Source organism: Pundamilia nyererei, unplaced genomic scaffold (genome assembly GCF_000239375.1).
Source record: "Pundamilia nyererei isolate P.nyererei 1_Seehausen unplaced genomic scaffold, PunNye1.0 scaffold00023, whole genome shotgun sequence".
Taxonomy (NCBI): domain Eukaryota; kingdom Metazoa; phylum Chordata; class Actinopteri; order Cichliformes; family Cichlidae; genus Pundamilia; species Pundamilia nyererei.
Window position 1 is genome coordinate 4,687,732 of NW_005187424.1, and position 24,091 is coordinate 4,711,822.

Genomic DNA, 24,091 nt, shown 5'->3' on the forward strand with positions numbered 1-24,091 from the left:
ATTGATATTTCAAGTTGGACAACAGACAGATTTCTTTTATTATATTAAGATTTTAGAATTATGCTACATGATAAAAATGCATAACTTATGTTTATAATCACACCACAGACATGTCATATGAGCCATGTAATACATACAGTGAATGCATATCTTTTATACATTTCTCCCCCCACATGTGGCCTGAGGGACACAGGATAAAGACTAAAACACAAATCTCAGCAGATTCTTTTGCGTTTATATTGTTCGTTCTATGTTTTGAAGTAGTGTGTAATGAATGCTCAGTATCGGTGCTGTGATTACAGGCTGTGAATTCTGAAAATGTGTGATTCTGACCACAGATGAAGCTGTTTTGTTGTGCTGGTTTGATTGTTTGGGAACACTTTGAGTTTTGTGAATGTAGTTTGAAAATTGAACTTGATGTTTACAGTTTAGAGAAGAGGGTGGAAGGTTTCAAGAAATGCGTCTTTGCAATCGTGAAAAAACTGTAACCCAGAAATAAAGAGTTGAATTGAGAACTGTCCACATTTTAAAGAAATGAGATGGTTCAGTTTTTCCAGCGCTGACCGTAACCGCCAACATAACAGAGTGCTCATAAAGAAAGTGTACAGAGCACACTTTGTGCTGAATCAAGCTGGAGGGTAGGCTTTGACTTGATCTTTCATCCCTCCTCAAAGATGTTGTGCCGACATGACTCACTTGTTGACTTTGATTTTTAGGTTACATTGTGCTGTGTGATGCTTTCAGCAACACTCCAGTTTTGGCCTTTGGCTTTTTGAAGTACACAATATTTGCAGTATGCAAATATCGACTCCACAGAGAACAGCTGTAGTTACTGTACGCAGTATCTAAATTCTCTTACTGACCTTTGTTTATTTTTTCAAGAATGCAAAATACATTAACTTTATCATCAAACCATAAACTTTTACAGTCGCCTCATGCCCTGAAATTATTTTTCTATATTATGATGTACCATATGCTCAGTGAGGTTTTTATTTGGCCTGAGCCACTTGGTTTTTAAACACAGATGAAATTGCTTAGAGGATATCATTTGATTATTTTCCCGGAAAAGTCAATCATTCCATGAATGTCGTTTGAAAAATGGGTTTCTTGTTTACCGTTTGGAGTAAAAGATGGAAGGTTTCAATGAAAGAAATTCAAGAACTGAAAAACTTTCTGCAATTTCATGTCAGGCGAGTATTTGTGATGTCTAATTTTCATTTCTGCAGCATCAAACAGGATTTGACAACATTTCTTGACATTTTCCATCTCAGGCTGAGAAACAGGAGACAAAACCCACGCTGGAAGCTCACCTGACGTGAACAACAATAGTCATATCAGAAATCAGCTTAACATTTCGTAAGATGAGTAAGTGTGATCTGTATGTTGCCAAAACATGAGTGCAAGAGCAACTGGTATTTTAGTGCACAAAAACACTATGCACTTTTTTTCAAAAGAACAAGGAAGAGGAAATTGGGGTGAAGGAGACCGGTAGTGTTAAAAACAAATGAAAAAATAATAATAATAGCAGCAAGTTAATTAGAGGTGAGAAAAAAAAAGGGATGGGCTGAAAAGCAAAATGTGGAGAAAGACTAGAAAAAATGGGAAAGAGAGAGGAGGACAGCAGAACTGGTTTTAATGACTTCAAAGTCCTAGACACATATTTCAGCTGATGCTTTTATTTCGTAGTTGTTTGATCTAATGTTAGTCCTAAGAATTAAAAAATTAAAAAAATCTCCCCCTCCTTAGTGACATGGCACCTGACTGTGTCCATGAAAGTAGCATAAGATTATGAAAAATAAATGCGGTTCAAATAAACCTGACCATAAGTTCCATAAATTCTGCCTCCTCTCACCCTATCCCCAACATCCTCCTCTGTCACACCAATCCTCTGTTCCTCCCGTCTAGCAGCTCCATCTTCAACATCTTTTGTCCGATACATCAACAAACCCCTTTGTACATGTCCAAAGCATCTGGGCCCTGCCTTTCAAACTAACTTTGTCTCTGAACGACTCAACCATGTACTCATTTTTAATCCCGTCCCTCCTGGTCAATCCCACTGAAAATCTTTAGCTTCTTCAACTCCACCACCTCCTGTCTTTCTGTCAGTACAATAGTCTCCAAACCATACATCACAGCAGGTCTCACTACTTTCTTGTAAAGGCAAAATAATAGTCTGATCCAAAATTTTCCCCAATTTCTAGTCACGCACATGAAATGAAACGAAACAAAACTCCAGCTTTCTCAGCAATCCACAAATGCGCAGCTTTAAAACAAGGAAGGATTTCCAAGTTCTGTTTTGTTCACCTCAACCAAGGAAAAATAAAAATTTGGAAAAAAAAGTAATGAAAGAAAAGAAAGCTAAACATTTTTAGGTGCAGGATATCTAAGACTTTGAAGCAGCGCTCAAGTCACTGGAGAGCTCCCATCGAGGAGATGATCACCCAGGTTACGCAAACCATCGTGAGGTTTGTGTAAGAACAAAATAATTGGTAATATTTCGAGAAATTTCCTCATCGTTCTACAGGTGGAGCACGTTACATTAGAGAGAATGGGTGAGTCTGTGGGGTGACTGCTTAAGTAAAATATGGTCCACCCTAACACAAATGCACCACAGGCCTAACTACATTGTCCTCTTCCAAGTGATTTGACCCCCTTGCACCAGGCTGCAATATTCCCTTGCTGTCATGGGAGCGAGTAGCATTAAAGGTTCAATGACAACTTTATTAGAGGTGAGGGTCTGGAATCTTAACCAATTATAAAGCCTGAATAAATGTCACGCTAATTATTTCCAGAAAACCGTGAAATTGTAGTCGATTCTCCGTGAATAATCTACCTTCAAACATAATTCCACAGCTCAGTGCATGAGATTCATTTAAAAGTGTGTGTGTGTGTGTGTGTGTGTGTGTGTGTGTGTGTGTGTGTGTGTGTGTGTGTGTGTGTGTAGCATTGCTATGTCTAGCTGATGTAATGGCTAAAGCTACATTCGAGCCTATTTCACAATGACTTAATAGAGCTCTTATCAAGGTGCATAAACTTCATTTAGGCTGCCCTGTTATTTTATTTAGCTGCAGGTTTTTGTGTGGAGCAATCAGTCAGACGTCAGGCCTGAAGGAGCTGCTGGAGCAGCACATCGATTCGGATGAAATTACATAAAGGAGGGAAGAGAGAAGGAATGAAAAAGAAAGGAGAAGAGGAGTGGAGAGGAGGAACAAAGAGGAGAGAATGTGTTTTCATTACAAAGTGAGAGATCCCATGTGAGTGAAGCAAGTGTGACTTTACACACTGTATGTGTAGTTTTTGCGTTTCCTGGCAACTGAGAGGGACATGCTATGATATGAATGGGAGATAAAAGTTGAATAATATGTCCAAAAGTACGCAACCAGGAAAGGGGTCAAAACAGTTTTCATATGTTGTGGGGAATCAGATTGAGATGAGCAACATGGCTTAACCGGAGTTGCATGCTAGCATCTGCTATCTATAGTAGCACTAAGAGGCAAGCTCTGGGAATACCAAAAACTGCAATTCTTAGAATGTCAATGAGGGTGGCACCAATCTAAGCCAAATTAAAGACCCCTAAGTTGAAATGCTCCACTTCAGCATGAAAACATATGTTTCCAGCTTTGTAGAAAACTAATTTAAGCCTTTAATACTAATCTTGCCCTTCATGACTTTTGAACTAGAGTAAATTTAAGTGCAATAAAGCTCAAGGCTACGCCCTTTGAAGGGTGAATGACAAGTAGGTGCCATTTCAGTATTTAATTAGACTAAGAGTTAGAGGCTCTCTTTCACCAGACAAAATTGGCATCATTTTATAGCACAGTGACATTGATACAACCTGTCAGCCAAGCTAGCTAGCAGCACAACAATTAGTTTGTACCCTCCTATCATACTCTGGTCAAGCTTGGTTTCAAAATAAGCAGGATGGTGAGGGCGTCCTGCCTACAGTATGTGCATCTTCCAGACTGTTTAGCAGAAGGTGGCAGCAATGTTACCGTTTATGTACCTGATCATAAACTCTTGGGCAAATAAAAGTGTTTGATGATTTCATTTCCTGGGAGTCAGGATTGTTGTAACAATAAATTTCAGTTCATCTAACAGACAACTGGCAAAACGAATCTTTGACCACTGCTGCTAGCATGCAAGGAATACAGCGAGCTAAACATTCACTATTAATGCCTCCATCAGGTTACTTAAATAGACCTTTGTCTCACCAGAATCAATCCAAATCAACATGCCTTAAGGGCTTACTTACATACTCCCCACTCTGCCTCTCAACAGACCCCAAAACAAACAGTTATTTAAAGCCTCCTCAAAACATCACTCAACTTCATAAGTTGTTTACTGCCAAGGTTTCACATTGACTTTTCATGAATTTGACTTAAAAAAGCCCAGATGCAAAGTGAAAGTGGTTTTGCAGTGGAAAAACATCTCCCTGCGGCCACCATTTCTAATGTGGAATAAATTATGGATGGCTTTATTTAGGATTATGCTCCTGCAAAGGGAAGCAATCAAAGAGACTGCAGCGCTGATTTTGTTCTGAGAATGTCTGGAAATCCTGGTAAACGCTGCAAAAGACTTCTATAAACTGACTGTAAATGTGGAAAATACACAGATTTGAGGTCTGTTAGAGTTTAACCACAAACCATAAATGGACGAGTCCCATCAGCCACTGAAATATACATATACATCCATAGAGTGATTTTATTGTACACATGCAACACTTAAAAGTATTCATGCACCAATGACAGATTGAGTGCAGTTTTGGTATTTTAACAACTTCGTTTTAAAAACAATCGTGAAAGGACCTCACCGATAGCCTGATGAAGTAATCGCCGAGTTGTGGCAGCAGTTTGTTGCATTAAGTATTAATTTAGTCAGTTTACCCCTTTTGGTTTCGCCCACTTACCAAATAATGCCAATTGTAAGCATCTAATGCTCTGTATGCTTTTTTAATAAACACGGCAAAGAATTGAATAAAAAAAATGTTTGAAAAACATTTTGTTTATGTCTGTTACATTGGCTTTGATGTTTTACAGTGGTCACTGAGTGAAGGTCATACTTTATCCACCCTTTTATTTGCCAATGCATTACTTGTTAAATTCTCCAGTCTACCTCTTTTCATGCCCTTCTATCCTGGCAGCTCAGGGCCTGGAAACTGCTGTTTTCTTTCTAAGTATACCAAGATAGAAACATTAATATTTCAGCTATAAAGAGAAAAATCACATTTGGTGGGCCATAAATGGACGGTGCTTGACGACAGTGTTTTATTCTGGTGCAGTCGGCCTTGCCCGCCCAGCTCTCTCTCATATTGATGCAGAGTAGAGGGAATGGCTCTCAGTGCCCTGCTCCAGAACTGAGCCTCTAAATCTTAACGCCTCCCCCTGTTTGGGATTTGGCTTTAGGTCACATTTCTTTCATACTGTGTGTGTGTGTGTGTGTGTGTGTGTGCGTCCAAAGGAGTCTCTGTGTGTACATCTCCATCTACAGGACGTGCAGGAAAAGGCGGCTTTCCAAAACAGCATCACAGAGGAAGCATCACCTCACCAAGGTGTCAGGATGATTTTATCTATTTCCTTTTAAAATTCGGCCTCAGTAACGACGGCAAAATTGAACCACAACTTCTGTGACGCACGCTCAGTTGACGTTAGTGTGGGTTTGTGCATGAAAGCGCTTATGGACTTGTGTGCTATCAATGCAATCTAAAATCAATCTGCGCAGTTTCTCCATTGTTCTTCAAGGACAGAAGATCCTTTGGGGAGACAAAGGTTCCACTGAACGCCTTCTGCTCTGGAGGGACGTCATTGATCTGATTCCGGTGTCTGGATAGCTGCTCACCAACAACCCTGACATTTATTCTTACATTCCCATAGTCTTAAAACATATCTTAATACTTAGGCTAGGGGATGTCAGATATTTTTGTCATATTTTTTACTGTAAAATATGCAAAAGGAAAAATATTTACATGTCCTACTAATGGCTAATAAGAAGTAACTCTATAAAAACAAATAGCTATCAATTTGCTACTGCTGAACTGTACTCCTACTACATTGTACACATTTTGCATGTGAATTAGCTTATTCATTTCAACATTTTCCCCTTGTTTTTCAATTTTTCCATGGCATATTGAAATTAGTATGACTCCAGCATTTCAGTTATACTCAAGGGTTCACGCCCTGTGAGATTCATTCAGACAGAAATAAAGATAAGGCGGAAGTAAACAAGCAAATAGCTGAGAGTGAGTTTGAACTCAAACCTTTTGTTTGGGAAAGAGCTGTTCAAACAGCATCAAGCTTAGAAACTCAAACCAGCAGCTCCCCATGGAGACGTTTCAATTGTAAAATACTACCGAAGTCAAATACATCGCTTTTTTGGACGAGGACTTGAAGGAACAATGCGAGTTTCCACTAGTGTGATGTATATTTCTTCATCAGAGAGTGCAGCAAAAGTAATAAAGACATACCAAAAGTAGTAAAATTAACAAACAATCATTGTATGGCACCATCCTACAAACTGAGTGCGCTTGAAATTGTTAATCCTGGGCTCTGCAGCAAAGTTGCATCTTTAGAAAACTAAAAAAATAAATAAGCAAAGTTGTCTCACAGCTTCCTTTTGTTTAAAAAAAATCCTGGTCTATCTAAAGACGTATAAAAGTGTCTTGTAAATTTGAACTGTGTATATTTTTCATTTAAAAAAAAAAAAGGTTTAAGCTACAAGACAGCAAGTCCTTTCAGAACATGTGGATCAGCGTTTGTTAAAACTAGTCTCAAATTCATCCGGAAATTCTATACACTTATGGTCAAACACCCCAATTCAACACATTTATGAGTACAATGCCGACATTATTTTTATTTATATTTATATAGCCACCTGTGACGGGTACCTCTCAAAAGACCGTGAGCTGCTGTAGCACAAAACCCACACCTCACTCTCTTGCTGCCAGCAAGATAAGACTGAATAACACTGGCATCGATCGCCGCTGTTACTAATCCCCGCAGCATTAGTTCATCTGCCAATACGTCAATAATTGAGCTGAACTAATGTAGAATATAAACACATTTACAGGGTACACAAAAAAGACATTTCTGTCCTTGGGAAGAACGAATATCATGAAAAAAAAAAAAGTCTTCAGCAACAATAGTGGAGAGAAGTGAAACCTTTAGAAAGATGGTGAAAAGCTGTCGAAGTATTTCTTCCAGAGACATTTCTTTTGCCAATTAGGCAGTGATTTTTAAGAAGATGGGGGAGAGAAAAGTGTCAAAAAGGACACATTTAATATTTTCTATCACTGATTGGCTGCAATTTTGAAAAATCTGCATCCATTTGATTTTAAAGAGACACTGGGGATTTTCCTGTGCCACGCTAGGAAAGAGCTGAAGGGAAAGGCACATTAAATACAGAAATTTTTATCCATTAACTAGCATGAATATCCCTGAAATTGTTTAAATGCAAATTTTCCGACATAATTGCTCACATTGCATAATCACAGAAAGTTGTTCCCTGGTCCTAAACATAGGCTCCAGTTACATGGACATTCAAATATAGCGATTTGGTTACTCACAGAGAATTGTGAGGCACTGCGATGATACTTTTATCGACTATACACGAAGAACTGTATATTGTCCCATAAGAAAAGCTTTAATTTACATATAAAATTAGCTTGCTAGGATTACGCTAATGTAGGCGTTCAAAGTAATATTATTAATCATTTGTGTCGCAAAGAGTTGTGTCCATCAAAAGCTTGGCTAACACTGAATATAATACATTTCCCTGCAGCAGATGTACAATTCACTGAGGCAGTGTAATCTTGTGGGATGTGATGGTGGTGTTAAATGGACTCTGAGCCAAGCCTAAAAATGTCTTTAAAGAGCACCTACTGAGATGCTGACATGCCAAGATGTTGGCAGGAACTGACCTGGAAAGGCCCAAAACCGCCACAGACACACTGGGAGCTCCTTAAGTACAAAGCTTCTGCATAGAGTAGAAGTGTAGAGTGCCACCTCCATCCATTTTACCAGCATGACCTTTCATTTGCTGCAGAAACCAGCATTTCTTATGTCACTGCAGTCATCAAAAAATATACAAAGCATATTTTTAGGCGGCGAATAAGCACAAAGTGGAAAAGTATGTCACGTAAAGGCGATAAACTCCTGAAACTTTTTTTTGTTAATATAATTATTCTCAAATCTTTTTACCTTTAAATATCCTCTCTCAGTTGATACCGAATATACTGTAATTTCTCCCTTTAAAATTCTTACCAGGATCTACGATTAAAAAAACCAAATGAATAAATATGATATTTACTTTTCTTTTATTTGTCACACAAAAATATATTAATTTGATATTAAGTGTGAATTTACAACTCCAAACTGAATTGTGTGTGCTAAGTAGAACGTTTGTATGCTTTTGAGAAACATCCAAGCATAACCTCAGGAAAATGAACCAAGTTAGATGCAGAATCTTAAGCTCAAAGAAAAGCAAACTTCTAATTCTGTTTCAAACTTAAGAAATTTGACTTTGAAATACTTACAAAGATTCAAGTCAGTGAAGTAATGAGCTTGACAAGATGTTCTGAGTGGCATTCTTGTAGTAAAAAGGGCAGAACATCACGGGAATGTGGCACACAGTCAGGCAACCTTCCACAGTAACAACTGCTAAAATTGTTAGATATCGAGCAGACTGTGCGTCAGGATTGTTGCACAACAATCAGAGAAACTGTTGACATTCTTTACTTTTCATTAAGAGCAGTTCTCACAATAAATTTGAAAGTCACCACATTGTTGCCAAGTGTGTGTCACAATTGAAAAGGCACTACATCCAAGACAACCTTCACTGGTGATGAGAGGTGGAGGTAGAGCTACGTGCCAAAACCAAACAAAGGCTTTGTAGTTGAAGGGTCTGTAACTTGAGACTAAAGAAAGCACATCAGCTAGAAATGCAAACAAGCCTCGTTATGCGGTGAATGAATATCCAGGTGGATCTCCCATCAGAGGGTGTTAAAAACGCTTACTGCAGTGGGGACAAAATCTTCCAGTGTAGTCAGCCTGTGGTTAGGGACCAGTCCAGCTTGTCATCCAGTAGGACCTCCAGATATTTATGAGTTCACCACCTCAGTGTCCTGGCTATATACGGAGACTGGCAGATAGTCAGAAGATCTAGGCTATCCTATCTTCTTGGTTTTTGCAGTACTGAGATGGAGGCAACTCCTACTGCACCAGTTCTGAATGCCTCAACAAGAACACCTTTGCTCTTGTTGCTCGTCTTCTGATCACATAATAGTGAAGCTCAATAAGTCTACACAGGAGTCAGGTATTTTTCCACAAAGCACAGCAGACAACATTCCCGGTAGCATCTCAATATTTCTCAACAGTGCCACCAAATCATCAAGGTTGTCTACTAGTGAGTTGACATTTCCCCATCAGAAGTGACAGCAGAAACAGCTTACACTTCCACCTGCTAGCCTTTAGTTTAGCTCCTGCTCTGTAACCTTGGGAGGGCTTCCTGAACTCCGGTGGCATCTGGTATCTGACCCCAGTTTGCAAAGCCACAAGACTGTGCTTTGTGTGCAGTACTGGGATTTGCCCCCACTTGGTACACTGCATGATCTAATCTTTATATTATTGCCTATCAGTGGCAACCATAGCTTAGACCAGTGTTTCCCAACCTTTTGGAGCCATGCCACATATTTCACATTAGAAAAATCACACGGCATACCTCCAGACAAAAATGTCACAAAAAGCATATTGATAATTTTTTTGCTTTCTTCTGACCACTATTCATGCTAGAGCCTTAATCTGAGTCAGATTAAGGCTCTAGCAGATCTGGGTCAATGTGAGACCCATGTCACATTGACTACTTTTTCTTTTCAAATATTTATCTATTCCTATTACGCACTGCATCGCCTCACAGTATGACTATTATGTAATTTCTTCTTCGTCTTCTTCTGTTTTACTGGAAGTTGGCAACCCATTTAATTAGAGCAGGTAGTTGTACTGCCCTCTAGTGGAAATAGAATGTAATTGTTCTGCCCATTACTCACGCCAGGAACCAGATAATCTTCCCCGGCACACCTATGTGCTGCAGCACAGTGGGTGGGAAACACTGGCTTAGGCAGGCCGAGAGAAATTTCACTATTTAACAGACGGCTTTCCATTTAAATCACAAATTATACTTCATATAAGAAATGTATAAACCCTTACTGAAGAGTTGTAATGGCAGTCATTACTACACCCTTCAGCACTTTGCGTGTACAGAGTGATACTTGCATCAAATTATATTTCATATAAGAATGTAAAACAAACAAACTTACGGAGGAGTTGTCCTGACAATTAGTATGGCTACATCACTCAGAAGTTTGTATGCAGAGAGTGTACAGTTCATCCCACTTTAAAACTGACAAAGTAATTGAAAAAAGTGATAAAAGCAAGGTACACAAGCAAAGAGTTTGTGCAAGTCAGAAATGAGTTTCTTTCTTCTTTTTTTCAAACTGAGATGAGATTACGAACATAAAAGAATAAACTGATTTTGAGAGTTTTATTTTCTCAGAAGTTTGGAAGCTGCAATACATGTTTGATCTCTCCTTTATCTCTCTTGAGCTTCTCTTCTTTGTCTTGTTTTTGTCTCCTTTAGTGCCGGTACAAAGTATAGCTGTACAGTATAAATCTTTTCATTGCTTTCCTAGTTTTTCTAGAATAACACTTTAGATATGAATTATCTTTTGAATCCCCTTTGACATGTGTTGTAGAAAGTCTTCATTATTATGCCAGCGGACTTTATAAATTCAAAGTATTCATTTTCTGATACAAGTAGTTTTCTTGATATATTGTAATTCATCTCTTGCCTTTCCTACGTGCTATTTCATGTAATAGCAAATAAGCTTAAAGTACTGTGATTAATTCCTTTTCTACCCAATATTTAAATCATCTTCGGTGACTCTTTCTGCTTTTCAAAAACTGTAAGCTACATGGTGTAATATAAGACTCATTTGTGAAGAAATGTTTTTTCTGTAATTTCCCTTGAGGATCATGTTGCATAATGTATACTGCAGGCTGGATAAAAAAGTCTGAAAACCTGTTGTTTATCCAAGGTAATTTCTGTATGAATTTTGCCTGGTGAAGTTCTTATTCACAAAGTTGTACACAAATGAAGTAAGCTCAAGTGATGGACAGTGTGTGAGATTTTCAGCTATCAAAAGTCAACCACAATAAATCAAAATGTTTTTTCCCTTCGCTAATGAACACAGAAAAATCCACGGGAGGAATTGTATTTAACAACTGGAAGGATTGTAGTGGTCAGAAGTTTACATAAACCCATCATGGCCATGAGTGTAACAGTGATTTGAAGCTTTTAATGACTTCCTTGAACTGTTCTTTTTCCCAGCTGCAGAGTGATTGTACACTTTAATGACTTTAAAAACAAAAATTTGATATTGAAGTTATAATTTATTATCTATTTCCTCTAATCTGGATTACTTCTGGGTTGTACTGATACATAAGGTATCTTTTTTCCTTTATCAGCCAGTATATCCGTGATGTACTGATCAGCCATATCACTCACTGTATTTCTATGGCTGCCCCTCCTTGACCTTCATAATGCCTGCGCTCTTTTCCTGTTAAATGGCTGTTCTTGGTTCCCACCACACCCAAGGGCTTGCATATATTACAGTGTCTTTACATTACAATATAAAGCAAATTAGAAAAATTAAACTGAAATGATTAATATCCAACATCTCACATTTATTTTTACACAAATCTTTACACAACAAAGGCACAGAAACATGTACATCATCTATGCTTTCAGTGTTTGCTGCAGCGGTGTGGTAATAAAGAAGCAGTACAGAGAAGTAGTAGAACAAGATAACAGGACTCATGACTACTCTTTTAAAACTCCACCATTGTGCAGGCACAAAAACCCTGAAACAGCTTTCCCATGTAAATTTTTTTAACCCAAATTAGAGTTCAACGATTTTTCCATTGTGTGGTCATGCTGTCTTCCATGTTATCAGAGCCACTACTGTTGGTAAGATAGAGAGCGAGACACACTTCCCCAAGAGGAGAACCTCATTCAGACTTACGTCCTATGAATTACTGACTTGCAGTTCTGCTAATTTCATTCAGCCCATTTAATTTTTTCCCAGGCACATCGTCTTCCTCACACTGACTGGCAAAACAAAAAGGTGGGAGATGTAGCAGCAACTCTGAAAACGTACATTTCCATCGAGCTTTAAAGTCCAAGCAACAAGCAAAAAAACCCCTAATTTAGTTTTTTTTTCCTTTTGACAATTGCTTTCACTTATCAAATTCCAGACTAACGGGAAGGCTGAAGCCTATCCAAGCTGTCACAGGGCAAGAGGTGGGGTACATGCTGGACAGGTCACCAGTCTGTCTCAGGCAGAACACAGAGAGAACAATAATATACACTCATGTTCAAAGACTAGAGAGCTGCAAGCAACAACTTAAAGTCCTGAGTTGAAATTCTCAGCTGTATGCGGAGAGGCTATGATGAAACTATCATGAGGCAGATAAAATTTTATATGAATAACCAATATGAATCTAGTAATACTTTTAACACCGATTATAAACATTTATAGGATAATAAGCTGAATATCAGTTCTTGGAAAGTCATGGAAAATCACTGGTGAGGGAAAGCATACCTGTACAAAAAGTATGACCCACAATAACACATTATGGAAACAGGTGAACTTTATGCAGAGTCTGAGATGAGTGTGTCATTTCACCTCATCAAAATTCCAACAAGCTGCAGTATTTACACTAACAAACCAGAACTACTTCACAGGCATCATTCAACTAGAAAACACATCAAACAACTCCAACCTCACATCAAATTCTGTTTGATATTTCATGTCTCACATTTATCATTTATGTTTCCTTTATTTTGTCCATCCCATTCAAATCAATAAAAGCAGGCTGTATAACCGAAACACCTCCCTGCATAATGCAATACAACAGCACAAGCTGCAGCTGCCAAAATGATCTTACTGTTGAAACAACACCTTCTACATCAAATCAGCGCTTTCATGAAGAGAGAATCCATTTTAGATAAGTGAACACCGTCACATAAATATCGAACAGATGGATACTCAGGACATGACACAGCCATCAGACGCCTTTATCATTAGCGACATTCCCAAATATGTTTTTTCCTTTACATGAATTCTCCTTTTTCTAATGATAAAAAGCTATTCCCAGTAAAGCCCTGTGTCATTATTGCAAATGCTTGAAAATTATGCTAAAATGTATCAAAATAGCAAAATGAAGAGAATCACTGTTACCGTGACAATGAGGAGGATTCCTTTCAGGAGGGTGAGCACTGAAGTGATTGGCTGAATAACTGTGTGGGCCAGTAAAATAGCAAGAGTCAGGGTCCAGGTGAAGACTGGGATCACATAGATGTGGCTGTGGAGAGAAAAAAAATCCATAACACACATAATTAAACTCTATGCTATAAAAATCTGCACAATTTGACTGTTGACTAAACACAAGCGCTCTGCATTGATAGATAATCAAGATGCAAGTCTAGTACTTCATAAGCTTGTGGTTCAATTAACAGTCATCCTCCAAAACAAACACCTGTTTGCTGCTTATTAACAATGAAAACATCTGGAGTTTTAGCAACTACTGTTGACTGAGGGAAAACACCTCCTGGATATTCACTGTCACAGCCAAAGTAACCAAACATACAGTAAGTCAACAATTTTGTAAAACGTCCAAACAAATTATTGAAGTTCATGCATTATTATACTTAAAACTGCTCTTAGCTACTTCACTGAAACAGACATTTTTCCCAGTAGATGCAACTTAATACTACTATTAATCCACCAATGCATACACAGAGCACAAAATAAATTTTATAGTAAACTTTATGCAGTGCTTAAAGTTACTACTTAAGCTCTAGATTAAATATTCAATACAAACACATCATATTTACAATATAAAATAATTATACGTGTTGCAACTGTGTTGCAGCACATAAAGCTGCTATAAAGGACAAAGACTTATGCAACAGTGCAAGAATACAACAATAAACCTCTTTCGTTCTCAAAACAGGATATCAAATACTGCTGTCAGAAGCTGGTTGCCTTTTAGACAAGGACCTTCATCCTACCTACTATCTATGTAGAGGACAGTACCTTAAGATAAGGTACTAAAGTACCTTCATGAATTTGACCTGATGTAAAGATGACTAGTAATACAATTAATGAGAGCAAATGGCTTAAAAGTGGGGATCTTCCAGGCAACTAGATAGCTAACAAGTATAAAAGTACTCAGAAAACAGCAAAAACTGCTCTGCATACAATTTAAAGTCCTGCAGTTTGTTTTTCTTTGTTTTCAGTGAATACATTTTACTAAATGTTGGATTAGTTTTATGCAACAAACTTACTTTGCTAGGCTTTAATCAGCCCCTTCACAACAACAACAACAACAACCATGTACACCGAAAAGAAACAGCAGTTAACTGTACAATAAAGCATTATATTTAAAACTGTATCCTGTACTGTAGACTTAGGTCTGTTTGCATGTTGTGCAGTCACAGTTTTCCTTTCAATTCAATTCAGTTTTATTTACCAAGTGCCAAATCTCAACAACAGTGACCCCCAAGGAGCTTTACACTGTAAGGTAAAGACCCTACAATAATGGAGAGAAAACCCCAGATATCAGGCACGCCTCGTTGGACAAAAGACACACTGTGGAAGAGAGCCAAAGAACAACAACTAAGGTTTAAATGCAAAGTAGCGTTAAAGAGTGAAAAAAAAAGGTGAGAGAAGAAACGCTCAGTGCATCATGGGAAGCCCCCAGCAGCCTAAGCCTATTGCAGCATAACTAAGCAACGGTTCAGGGTCACCTGATCAAGCTCTAAATATATGCTTTGTCAAAAAGCAACGTTTTAAGCCAGTGGAAGGAAGGGCAGCAGTGCTTGCCTTATCAAATCTAAGAATAAGCATAAATTAAAACATACCAATGTAAGGCAATCTTTTTCCGACAGAGCTGTCATAAAGCTCAGCCACTCAGACGCCAGCAGCTCAGTTACGACCTGCCCTCCCTATGAAAACACAGCTGGCATTAGCAAGTAAATAACCCTCAGTGATTTAACCTCGCAACAGAAGAGTTTGGTCTTGCTAAGCATGGCTAACATGAGTGATGTAGATAAGATGGAGTTTGAAAAAGCTGTTAATAACGCCCTTAAGGCATTAACAAGGAATGCTGTGACGATGATGGAGATGAAGGCAGCTCTGACCATGTCCATAAAAATGGTAAGTGGAGCAGGTGCAGGCTCAGCAGTACTTTCAGACTAACATCTATGAGAATGACTGAATGTCATAAGCTTAACTACCTGTTTTGCCAACAGCCCACCTTCATTTTTCATTCATATTTTAATCCCCTCGGTGGATATTGACAGTTAACCATGTCACACTCTGCACAAGCCTTTTAATTCAGCTGATTTTTTTCTAAATGAATATTTAATATACCAAGACGTATGCCTGTATTTCTAAGCTCATGAACAGTTTTTTCTTCATAGATATGTGGTTCTCACAGGACAGCCAATACAAACGAGTGATTTCTAAAATACGACACTGAACATTAAACAGTATTTAAAATGAGCTCAACCTTAAACATATGCAGTAGTAATATACATCCGTTTAGCAGTGCTAGAGAACATTTTTCTGCAGAACAATTATTTTTACTTTCAATATTTTAAGCACAATTTCTTAATAATACAGTTTATGTGTAGTGAGGTGTTTTCAGAGTCTTATTGCACAGACGGGTAATGCCTCCATGAAGCAAAATGAAATAGCCTATCAGGTTTGGTCAGTATGCTTATTGTAAAAGTAACTGTTGCTACAGAATTTTCAGCTTCAAGTGCAACATGATCAGTTCAGCCTCATTTGTGACAGCAGAGCAACACAGAGAGGCCTGTGCTACGAAGCAGGATTTTGGCTCATCCAGGTAACTTTAAGGTTAACCCTGGGTTTTCTGTACTACAAAGGTAGTTCACGACTTATCAGGGTAAATCGCCATGGTAACTTATGCTGTAGCCCTAACCTGCTCCTGAGTAGGTTAAGTTCAAGATTACAGATCAGCATGTGTGAACCCCCCCCCCCTACTCAGCAATCAATTCTCTAGAAAATAGCATCAACATTCCTGGAGGATCCCTCGGAGGATTAGGGAGAGTAGGAGGATGTAAAGTTTTTCAGTTGTGTCTGAAACTTTTGTGCTTTCCTGATGAGCGTCATTAATACATATAGATTCTTAGGCACAACTTTATTATTTGATTTTTTTTTCCCAGTTGTGGCTTAAGCTGATTGGATAAATGCTGTATGTGGAGGTTTCATGAGTCGCACAGATGACATAGTAAGAGAAAAGTTGTTTTTGTTTTTTTTTGGGGGGGGGGGGGATTGTTTTTTGTTCTTTTTCTTTGTTTCTTAAATTCCCACTTAAGTGTTTGTCCAATCAGTCAATCGGAATACTGTAGCTGTAATCTGACTATGACGTTCTGCAGCATTTTTATTTTTGGAATATAAAATAAAAAAATGATATACGTTTTTGTATGACTAGGGGAAAAAATGTAGAAACCTAAAATGACTTAACACTCTTTATTACAATCTTCTATATAATAAAGATATATGCAGTAAAAAGGTTGTTGTATTTGTCCATCAGTTTCCACAGAGGCTTCCCTAATGTGGTTTTAAAGTATCAACTGGAGCAAATGGATATTTTAAATAAAATATTAACAGTAAGATAAAAAATATATTTAAAATTAGTTCATTTTGCCAACTGTATGAATTATGAGGAACAAGACTATTAAGATTTAAGTTCAACAGACATAAGGATGAGCTTTTGCTCCTCTTAATTAAACGCTTGCAATTTAAACTGTATTTATTGGTTAAACATAGCTCAAAGCCTGTAATGATTCCAACTAGATAGAAAATTAATATTTTCTTTATCTAAAGAGCTAAAATATAATCTGGCCATTGGTTTGAGAGAGTGAGGTGCTGATGCGCAATTCCTGTAGAGCTCAGTGAGATTCACTCTCTGGGATTCGTGTTCGCTATCCTACAGCAGTATTGACGAGAGTTTTTACACAGAGATCTGCAGTAACCTATTGATTGGGGAGAGGGAATATGGTAGTTTATCCAAAGGAGGTCTCCTAAGGTGTTTTCACTCCAGTAACCCTGTCTCCCCACAACACATCGCAGAATCCCCCCCGGCACCGAGCGGCCCGATAATGAAGCCCCCAGGTGTGCCGACGAAGCAGTCCAACCATCCTGTAGAGTGTGAATAATATTATTTGGGTTAAGTATTTACTGGGGCATGACAAAATAAATTAGCTCTGTTAACTGATAAAGGTAATTATAGGCTTGGGAAAGGAAAGGAGAGGGAGGCGCGAGGTCGAGACAACGATTACTTGAAGAGCTGGTTGGAGTTGCTGCAACGATTTTTGCTGCTTCAAGTTTAGTTTAAACAAAGTTGCTTTATTTAATACTTCACATTATCTGACAGTTCTAACAAGTAGTACACTAAGTTGAATTACTAACAATCATTTTTTTAATAAGGCTAACCTCTGACGCGGCCAAAGCTGCAGGAAGAAAAATCTATGTGTATCAGAAAGATGCATTTTTCCAGCATTTATCATGCTACTGCAGCATGAAAGCGGCACATAAATATGCATAAATTTCAAACTTGGCAAGACTAAAAAGTCCAGAATAGCTCGTAATGATCTAGGTAAGATTATGTCAACTTCAAGAGAGACACCTAAACCTGACATATTTAGAAATACCGAAACATGTTATCCATTTAGCTTTCACTAGCATAAATTACTTTAAGACTATACTGAATAATCTACAACAGAAAATAAATCCTTAATGCCTGATAATGGGATGTTTTCCCTCTCATCTCTGCAGTGTGTGCAGCCTGTACGTGTTTGTTTGCTTTGATTAAAAGCAATGCTGTAACTTCATGCAATCCTTTCAGGGCCTCCCTCTCCTGTGGTCAGCTCTCGGGGTTGCATCAGGGTTTCTTTCCCCTTTTAAATCAATATCAAATAAAAATATCTTTGTGTGAACTCATGTCACCCTAACAACACAACCCTGAAGTGACAATTCGCTTTCAATTTTGTGCTAACTGAGAAGGGGGAACAGGGAGCCAGACTGATGTGCAAAATTTCTGGCAGCCCTGCATGACGTTTGGCTTTCTTTGCACATTATTTATTTTTTCAGTGACATTTTTCCCTGCTGTTAATTGTGTTTGAATGGCACTCTCTCTGAGCTGGAACCCCTTAAAGAATTGAAGTAATTTATATGTAGAAGGAACCCAAGCTTAGAATTAAAGCAACTCATATGTCAGGCTAAGCCATCTTGATCCCCTCACCATACTGCATGTAAACTATGTAGAGGATAGCATACATTAGGCTAAATCGGAAAGCCTAGCACCCCAGATAATGCAAGCAAAAACTGACAGAGGCAGCCACATAAAAGCTAATTAACAGATGTTGAAAGCAGAGCCTAAAAAGATATGATGAAAGGATTCCCATCCCTTGTGCATGGTTTGAAACTGGATTTAGGTTTGATTAAAGAGAAGTGTAACGTGAAATTAATCAGAATAACCTAAAAAGCTACAGTTTAACCAAGTAGCATGATCGTAAGACTTACCTGACATTAAGAAGTGCAGCGTAGGCCTCACTGCCAGCTAAGACATAACTAATTCCAATTGAAATGCTGGAGAAAGACAGTAATAGAAAAAGACAGAAAAGGGGAAAAACAGAGATACAGGCAGAGGAAAGCAGGGAAGGAAAAGGAGAGAAAGAGAGGCGCTTAGGTATTAAGTAGTGATCAGTCATCCTCTACAGTCTTAGTGACAAGCACTCCTCCGTTGTATTAAACATTAGGTTGTTACTGCATCATAGCGCCCGAGGCAATGAAGAGATTTAATTTTATAATAGTTTCTTGTTTACCATGCAGTGCCTTGATCCTCCACAACTTTTCGATTTTATATTTTCTCCAAACAAAAAAAGGTGCCTTCGGGGGCTACTTAAAGCAAATGTTTTGGTTGTATATTTTACATGTACTTTGAACATCACACACCCACATCAAGCCAGAAATCTGCTTGCAAAATGCTGTACCATCACGAAGAAGCCGGATGTTGCTAAACATTAGAAGTGAGTGTCTTTACAGTACGTTTCAATCCCACGTGAATGACAAGACAGGTTTTTGGAGCTCAACATCTGTTCCATTCCTTATAAGTCTAAGCTCCTGTAATCTCTCAACAGTTGGTTGTTGAGACTGCAAATCTATTAGTGGTTTCTCCAGACAGCTAAATGTTATTTTGGAGCGCGGCGTTACGCCCACTCTTTCATATCTCCCCGCTTTCAAATCTTGAAAGGAAATGCCAACAAATTTAGGAAGTTTTATGCAGCCTAGTCCTCTCATCTACAGCAGTTTAAACCATATTTTTGAACATAAGAAAAAAAAAAAACTTGCCAGAGTTGAAAAGCAAAGAACAGAGAAGCAGTGATGTCAATGTTGCAGCGAGAGATTTCAAAGTCAAGATATAACATGTGGACTTAAAAAGGCAAAATACAAAGAAAAACAACGTTTACTTCTATCATTCTGAATACGTGAACATTTCTGCTAACCTGTGGTGCCACAGTAATACAGTTGTATACACATGAAAACACAACATCCACACAACATAAGTCAAAAACATATGAAATCACACGACTTGCGCAGCACAAATGTCCTCATCAACCTCTGGTATGAGGTTAGACCAAAAAGTTTCCCCCTTAAAACGAAAAATGTTTGCTCAATATAAATTTGGCCAACTTCTCCCCTTCAAACCCTCTGATCCTCTACCTCTGGACAACATCCAGCCTTATAAAAGACTCTGGGATAAAGTTGGGATTCCTCAGATCCAATCACTTGCAAATGCACAGACTAGATCTTCTAAACTGTGTCCAAAACGGGGGGCCTTCATTTGGGGTAGATGGTAACATTTGTGCTCGTTTACTGGGAGAACACTGGTTTCTAAACTCATGTCCACACAAACTCTTACACAAGCTATGAACAGTCATGGAAATTATGATGCAACCAGGTCTGAACTCGTACAGGAACAATTGTTCAGGAGATGCACACGAATGGTATGAAATATATTTCTCTAATATCTTTCTCATTTGCACATTCCTGTTACCAGTCATATCTTTTATCACATCCAAAACACAATGATCTGATTAAGGCCTGGTGCCTGAGCAGGAGGGTAAAGGATTTCTGAGACACCATCACTAGCCTGGGTTGTTAACATACGGCAGGGTGAGTCCATGGAGTCATACTGTTGATGCCAAATATAGAGGCTAGCATTTGAATATGTCAACCCAATTTTGACGTGAGCAGTGTAGCCTCATATTAGGCCTACAAAACATATTTGTGAGAAACATTTTTTCTTAAAAAAAAAAAAAAAAATACAATATTTCCTTATCCATTTACATCAGTATTTTTAAGCTTTCTTTAGGTTAAAAGACATGATAATACAATGTTAAAAATCTGACATATGGCTACAATGAATAAAGGTTATTACTGTGTTAACTTTTTCAAAGCTTCCAGACAAAATCAGATATCTACTAAACTGAAAATGTTGGTCGCTCCTCCTTTTATGATGTTAGTTTGCAAAATAAACAATGAAAATGCTAAAGATCCACAAAAAGCACCCAACCAATCTGATATTTTCACAAGTAAAAGTCCTGTTTCTGTAAATAGAGTCTAGTGGAGTGTAATCATTTCACTTTCTTGATGGAAAGCGCAGTCCAACAGCAGATAATGAGATGAAAATGTTTTAAGCATAGTATATACTCAAACTGATACGGATTTCTTTAGGTTGCCAATATCTATTTGGCTGTGACAGTATGTGAGCATTCAAAAAAAGGTTAGAAGAAATATGTGGTTCCTGAAAAACTCCAGAGGCATTATCTTAGTTATCTAGTTATTTAGTAATTTTTGACATCTCATGTGTTGTTTTCATTGAAGAAAAAAAATGGATGTCTGTATTTGTCTATCACCTTCCACTACCTCAAATTCCTTTTTTTGTTTTGATTGACAGGGGTCTATCTGCTTCAGTGTGCTGTGCAGTGTGAGATGCTTACACTTGGTTGTAAGGTGTGCTTATCTGAGTGACCCTTCTGTCAGAGCCAACCGACCTGGCTGTTCTCCTCTACCAATACAGTGATTCTCTCCACAGAACATCAGCGAGATCACCGTTTTCCTCCAGTGTTTGCCATGAACGGTAACTCCAGCTCCTGACCTGTATCTGGATGATTTTATGTACGTCGGCTACACAATTGGCTGGTTGTATAGTGTTTCTAATAATATCTTAATAAAACATCTGGCCTTTGCAGAATCTTTGTCATTTTAAAATGCTTTACCAGACTGTGTACTTCCCCTTAAACTCACAAAAATGTAAAGGAGATTTGGTAGAGGTTCATTAAGGCAGATATTTCACACATTTTATCTTTACGACTTGGCTATATAATCCACTCATTAGTCTGCATGTGTGGGTGTGTACGGATCTCTGGGGAAGACAAGAGAGAAGTTTGAGAGTTTCATCCTTAAATTCCAGTTTTATAAAGTCAAAAAAAGTACATGGGTACATGAAATTAATAAAGCGCAAACACATTTCATCAAGCAATTTGTGTTAGATTACTTATATGTACTCATACATTCTGTGTGCATAAGGTGCCCTGCATGGCTGTGCCAAAATGCACATTTTACAGCAGCTCTACCGTGTAGGGCAGTGCATAAAGAGCGAGGGGCGCCAAGGGTAAAAGATGCAGGTCATGTGTTGTGTGTGCGTTAGCGGGGCTGAGCCTCTGCATTGATCGACCACTAAGCCTCCTTGAACACAATGAGGGAACTATCGATTGTCCAGGTGTTTCAGAGCTGTTCACACACTGATAACAAGACCTTCCACCGACGATGTTAAATGCCCTGTGCCCCTCCTCTGTGCCCATAAGGACACACACATGGACACACAAATCTGTCAATGGTGCAAACAAATAATTCAAACCTAAACTGATTAACAGCACACTGGTGTATTTCTGTTAAGAATAAAAAAAAGAAAAACAATGCAGGATACAACAGGATGGACAAGTCAAAGTACTTACACTGGCAACATTTGGTCATTACTTTAATTGAAGACACTTATTTGGAGGGTGATGCATCAGTGTTTTTCCTCAAATTAAAAATAAATAAATATTAGCAAAAAGAATGACTTTTCTAGACCATTACTTCCACAGACTGACCCAGACAGATCATTAGTTTTGAGCCAGAGGAGAAATTGATAAGGAACAGAAATTTCCATTAGGGAAATCAAACATTACATTCCCATTATTTTTGCAGGAAATATACTGTGTGTTTTTCTACAATATGCATATAATTAAAATTAATGGTCAGTATTTTTGCGTCAGCTGTGATTGTGCTTTGCTTTCATGCATAATCAGGAGATTTCGACCTCAGCCAGCCACAGCAGCTTCCATGTTTAAGCATTTCAATGCAAAGTTTCATTTACCAGCTGTCACATTTAAATTAAGGACAGACAACTGAAAACAGGTTACTTAAAAAAGTTGGTGGACTGCAGATGGTGCAGCAGTGATCATATTTTATCACTATTTGGCTCAGGCTTGTAACTCAATATTTCAAGACTGTGCAGCAGAAGCCAGTGATATAAAGTCTGAACCTCAAGGACAGTTTTTACACAAGTCTGCTGTGCTCGCTCAGTTAAGAGTAGTTGTGCTGGTGCAGGACACTGAAATGAAATTACTCGACAGGTTTAAAATATCACTGTGTAACAACGCCCAAAGGGGGAAAACCAAAAGACAATGGCCAAATATGATATTAGGATTTATTCTAATGTGACTTTTAAAGGGACGGGTGTGAAAAACAAGTTATGAAGCCTGTTCTAGGAAAACTCAGCGTCGTGTCACTAATCTGAAAGAGTAACTATAAAAAAACAAAACAAAACCTTGAAAACATTCATGAACCTAGCAACTATGAGACTACAAAAAAAAAATAATAAAATAAAAATCCATAATGCACCTTTACAGAACAGTCTTACTAGACTTGGAAAGTAACCTACTGCATGTGTGGGGCTGTGATAATGTTTATAATTCACAGGAAAAACAATTGTGTAGTTTCTCCTTCTTTGGACCCATCACAACACAACACTTTGGGTTTTTCCATTGAGTTGGATCTTAAATGAATGTCTACAAACTACAGCAGACTGTGGAATGCTACTCCACCACCCCAACCGCTTCATTTCTTATGTCATTTCCTACAAATGGGTAGTTCAGAGATAAGTGCACACACCTCGAGTAAAAACAAAACAAAACAAACAAAAAAAACAGACGATGGAAGGCTTCCTTACATTTGTAGAAAAATGCCCCTCTTATACCTTGCACTTTGTGCAGCATCTTTCACTCATTACAGTAAGAGTGTGTGAGTCAACAATATAAGGATCTGGTGATATTCCCAATTCTTATAGAAGTATTATATAATACTTTTGCCATTTCCAGGATTTTTTAGAAATGAGTTAAATTTTTAGAAAGAACTTACTTTCTTAATTGTGACATGTACACATTAGGGGGCCGTAATGACTGGGTGGTTTTTACCCGAGGAAAGCATATTTGGTTATTTTCAAGTTTTTATTAATCTAATAAATAACTTATTTACAAAATAAGTTATTTCAGAAGCTTGCTTGGCAGCATTAAGTTTTCATGGGAAACTCTGAACAAGCTATGCACTCTTGGTATGTGTAGTTTATCCCAGATGCTGACAGGCACTCTAAGCACTGTCATACTCCATGGTCAGTTTCTCAGTGAATGAGAAGAATCCGAACTACTAGTAACTTTAGCCTCCTCCACAGATTCAAACCAACTTGAATAAAAGTTCCCATGGCTTCAGACTTCTGCCATTCCACATGTACTGAGGTCCTTATCTCCCAAGGGACATTGAGTGCTTTGGAAGTGGGTTTATACCCTCACCCTGACCTGTGCTATCTCAAGAGAGTTCCAAGCCACGGCTTGAGGTAGGCTTGGG

The 24,091-nt window shown here is 38.2% G+C and overlaps 1 protein-coding gene across 3 annotated transcripts in view; it reads right to left on the bottom strand.

Moving 5' to 3' along the window:
• LOC102206538 (uncharacterized) overlaps window positions 1–24,091 on the bottom strand; it is a 91,780-nt gene that overhangs the window by 51,453 nt on the left and 16,236 nt on the right. For 2 of the 3 annotated variants that reach the window (XM_005727269.1, XM_005727268.1), the window contains exons 7-8: window positions 18,665–18,730; window positions 13,289–13,412 (exon numbers count right to left, since the gene is read on the bottom strand). In XM_005727269.1, coding sequence (XP_005727326.1) covers window positions 13,289–13,412; window positions 18,665–18,730 — 190 coding nt within the window. The remainder of the gene's footprint in view (window positions 1–13,288; window positions 13,413–18,664; window positions 18,731–24,091) is intronic. The other variant, XM_005727270.1, reaches the window with a different exon arrangement.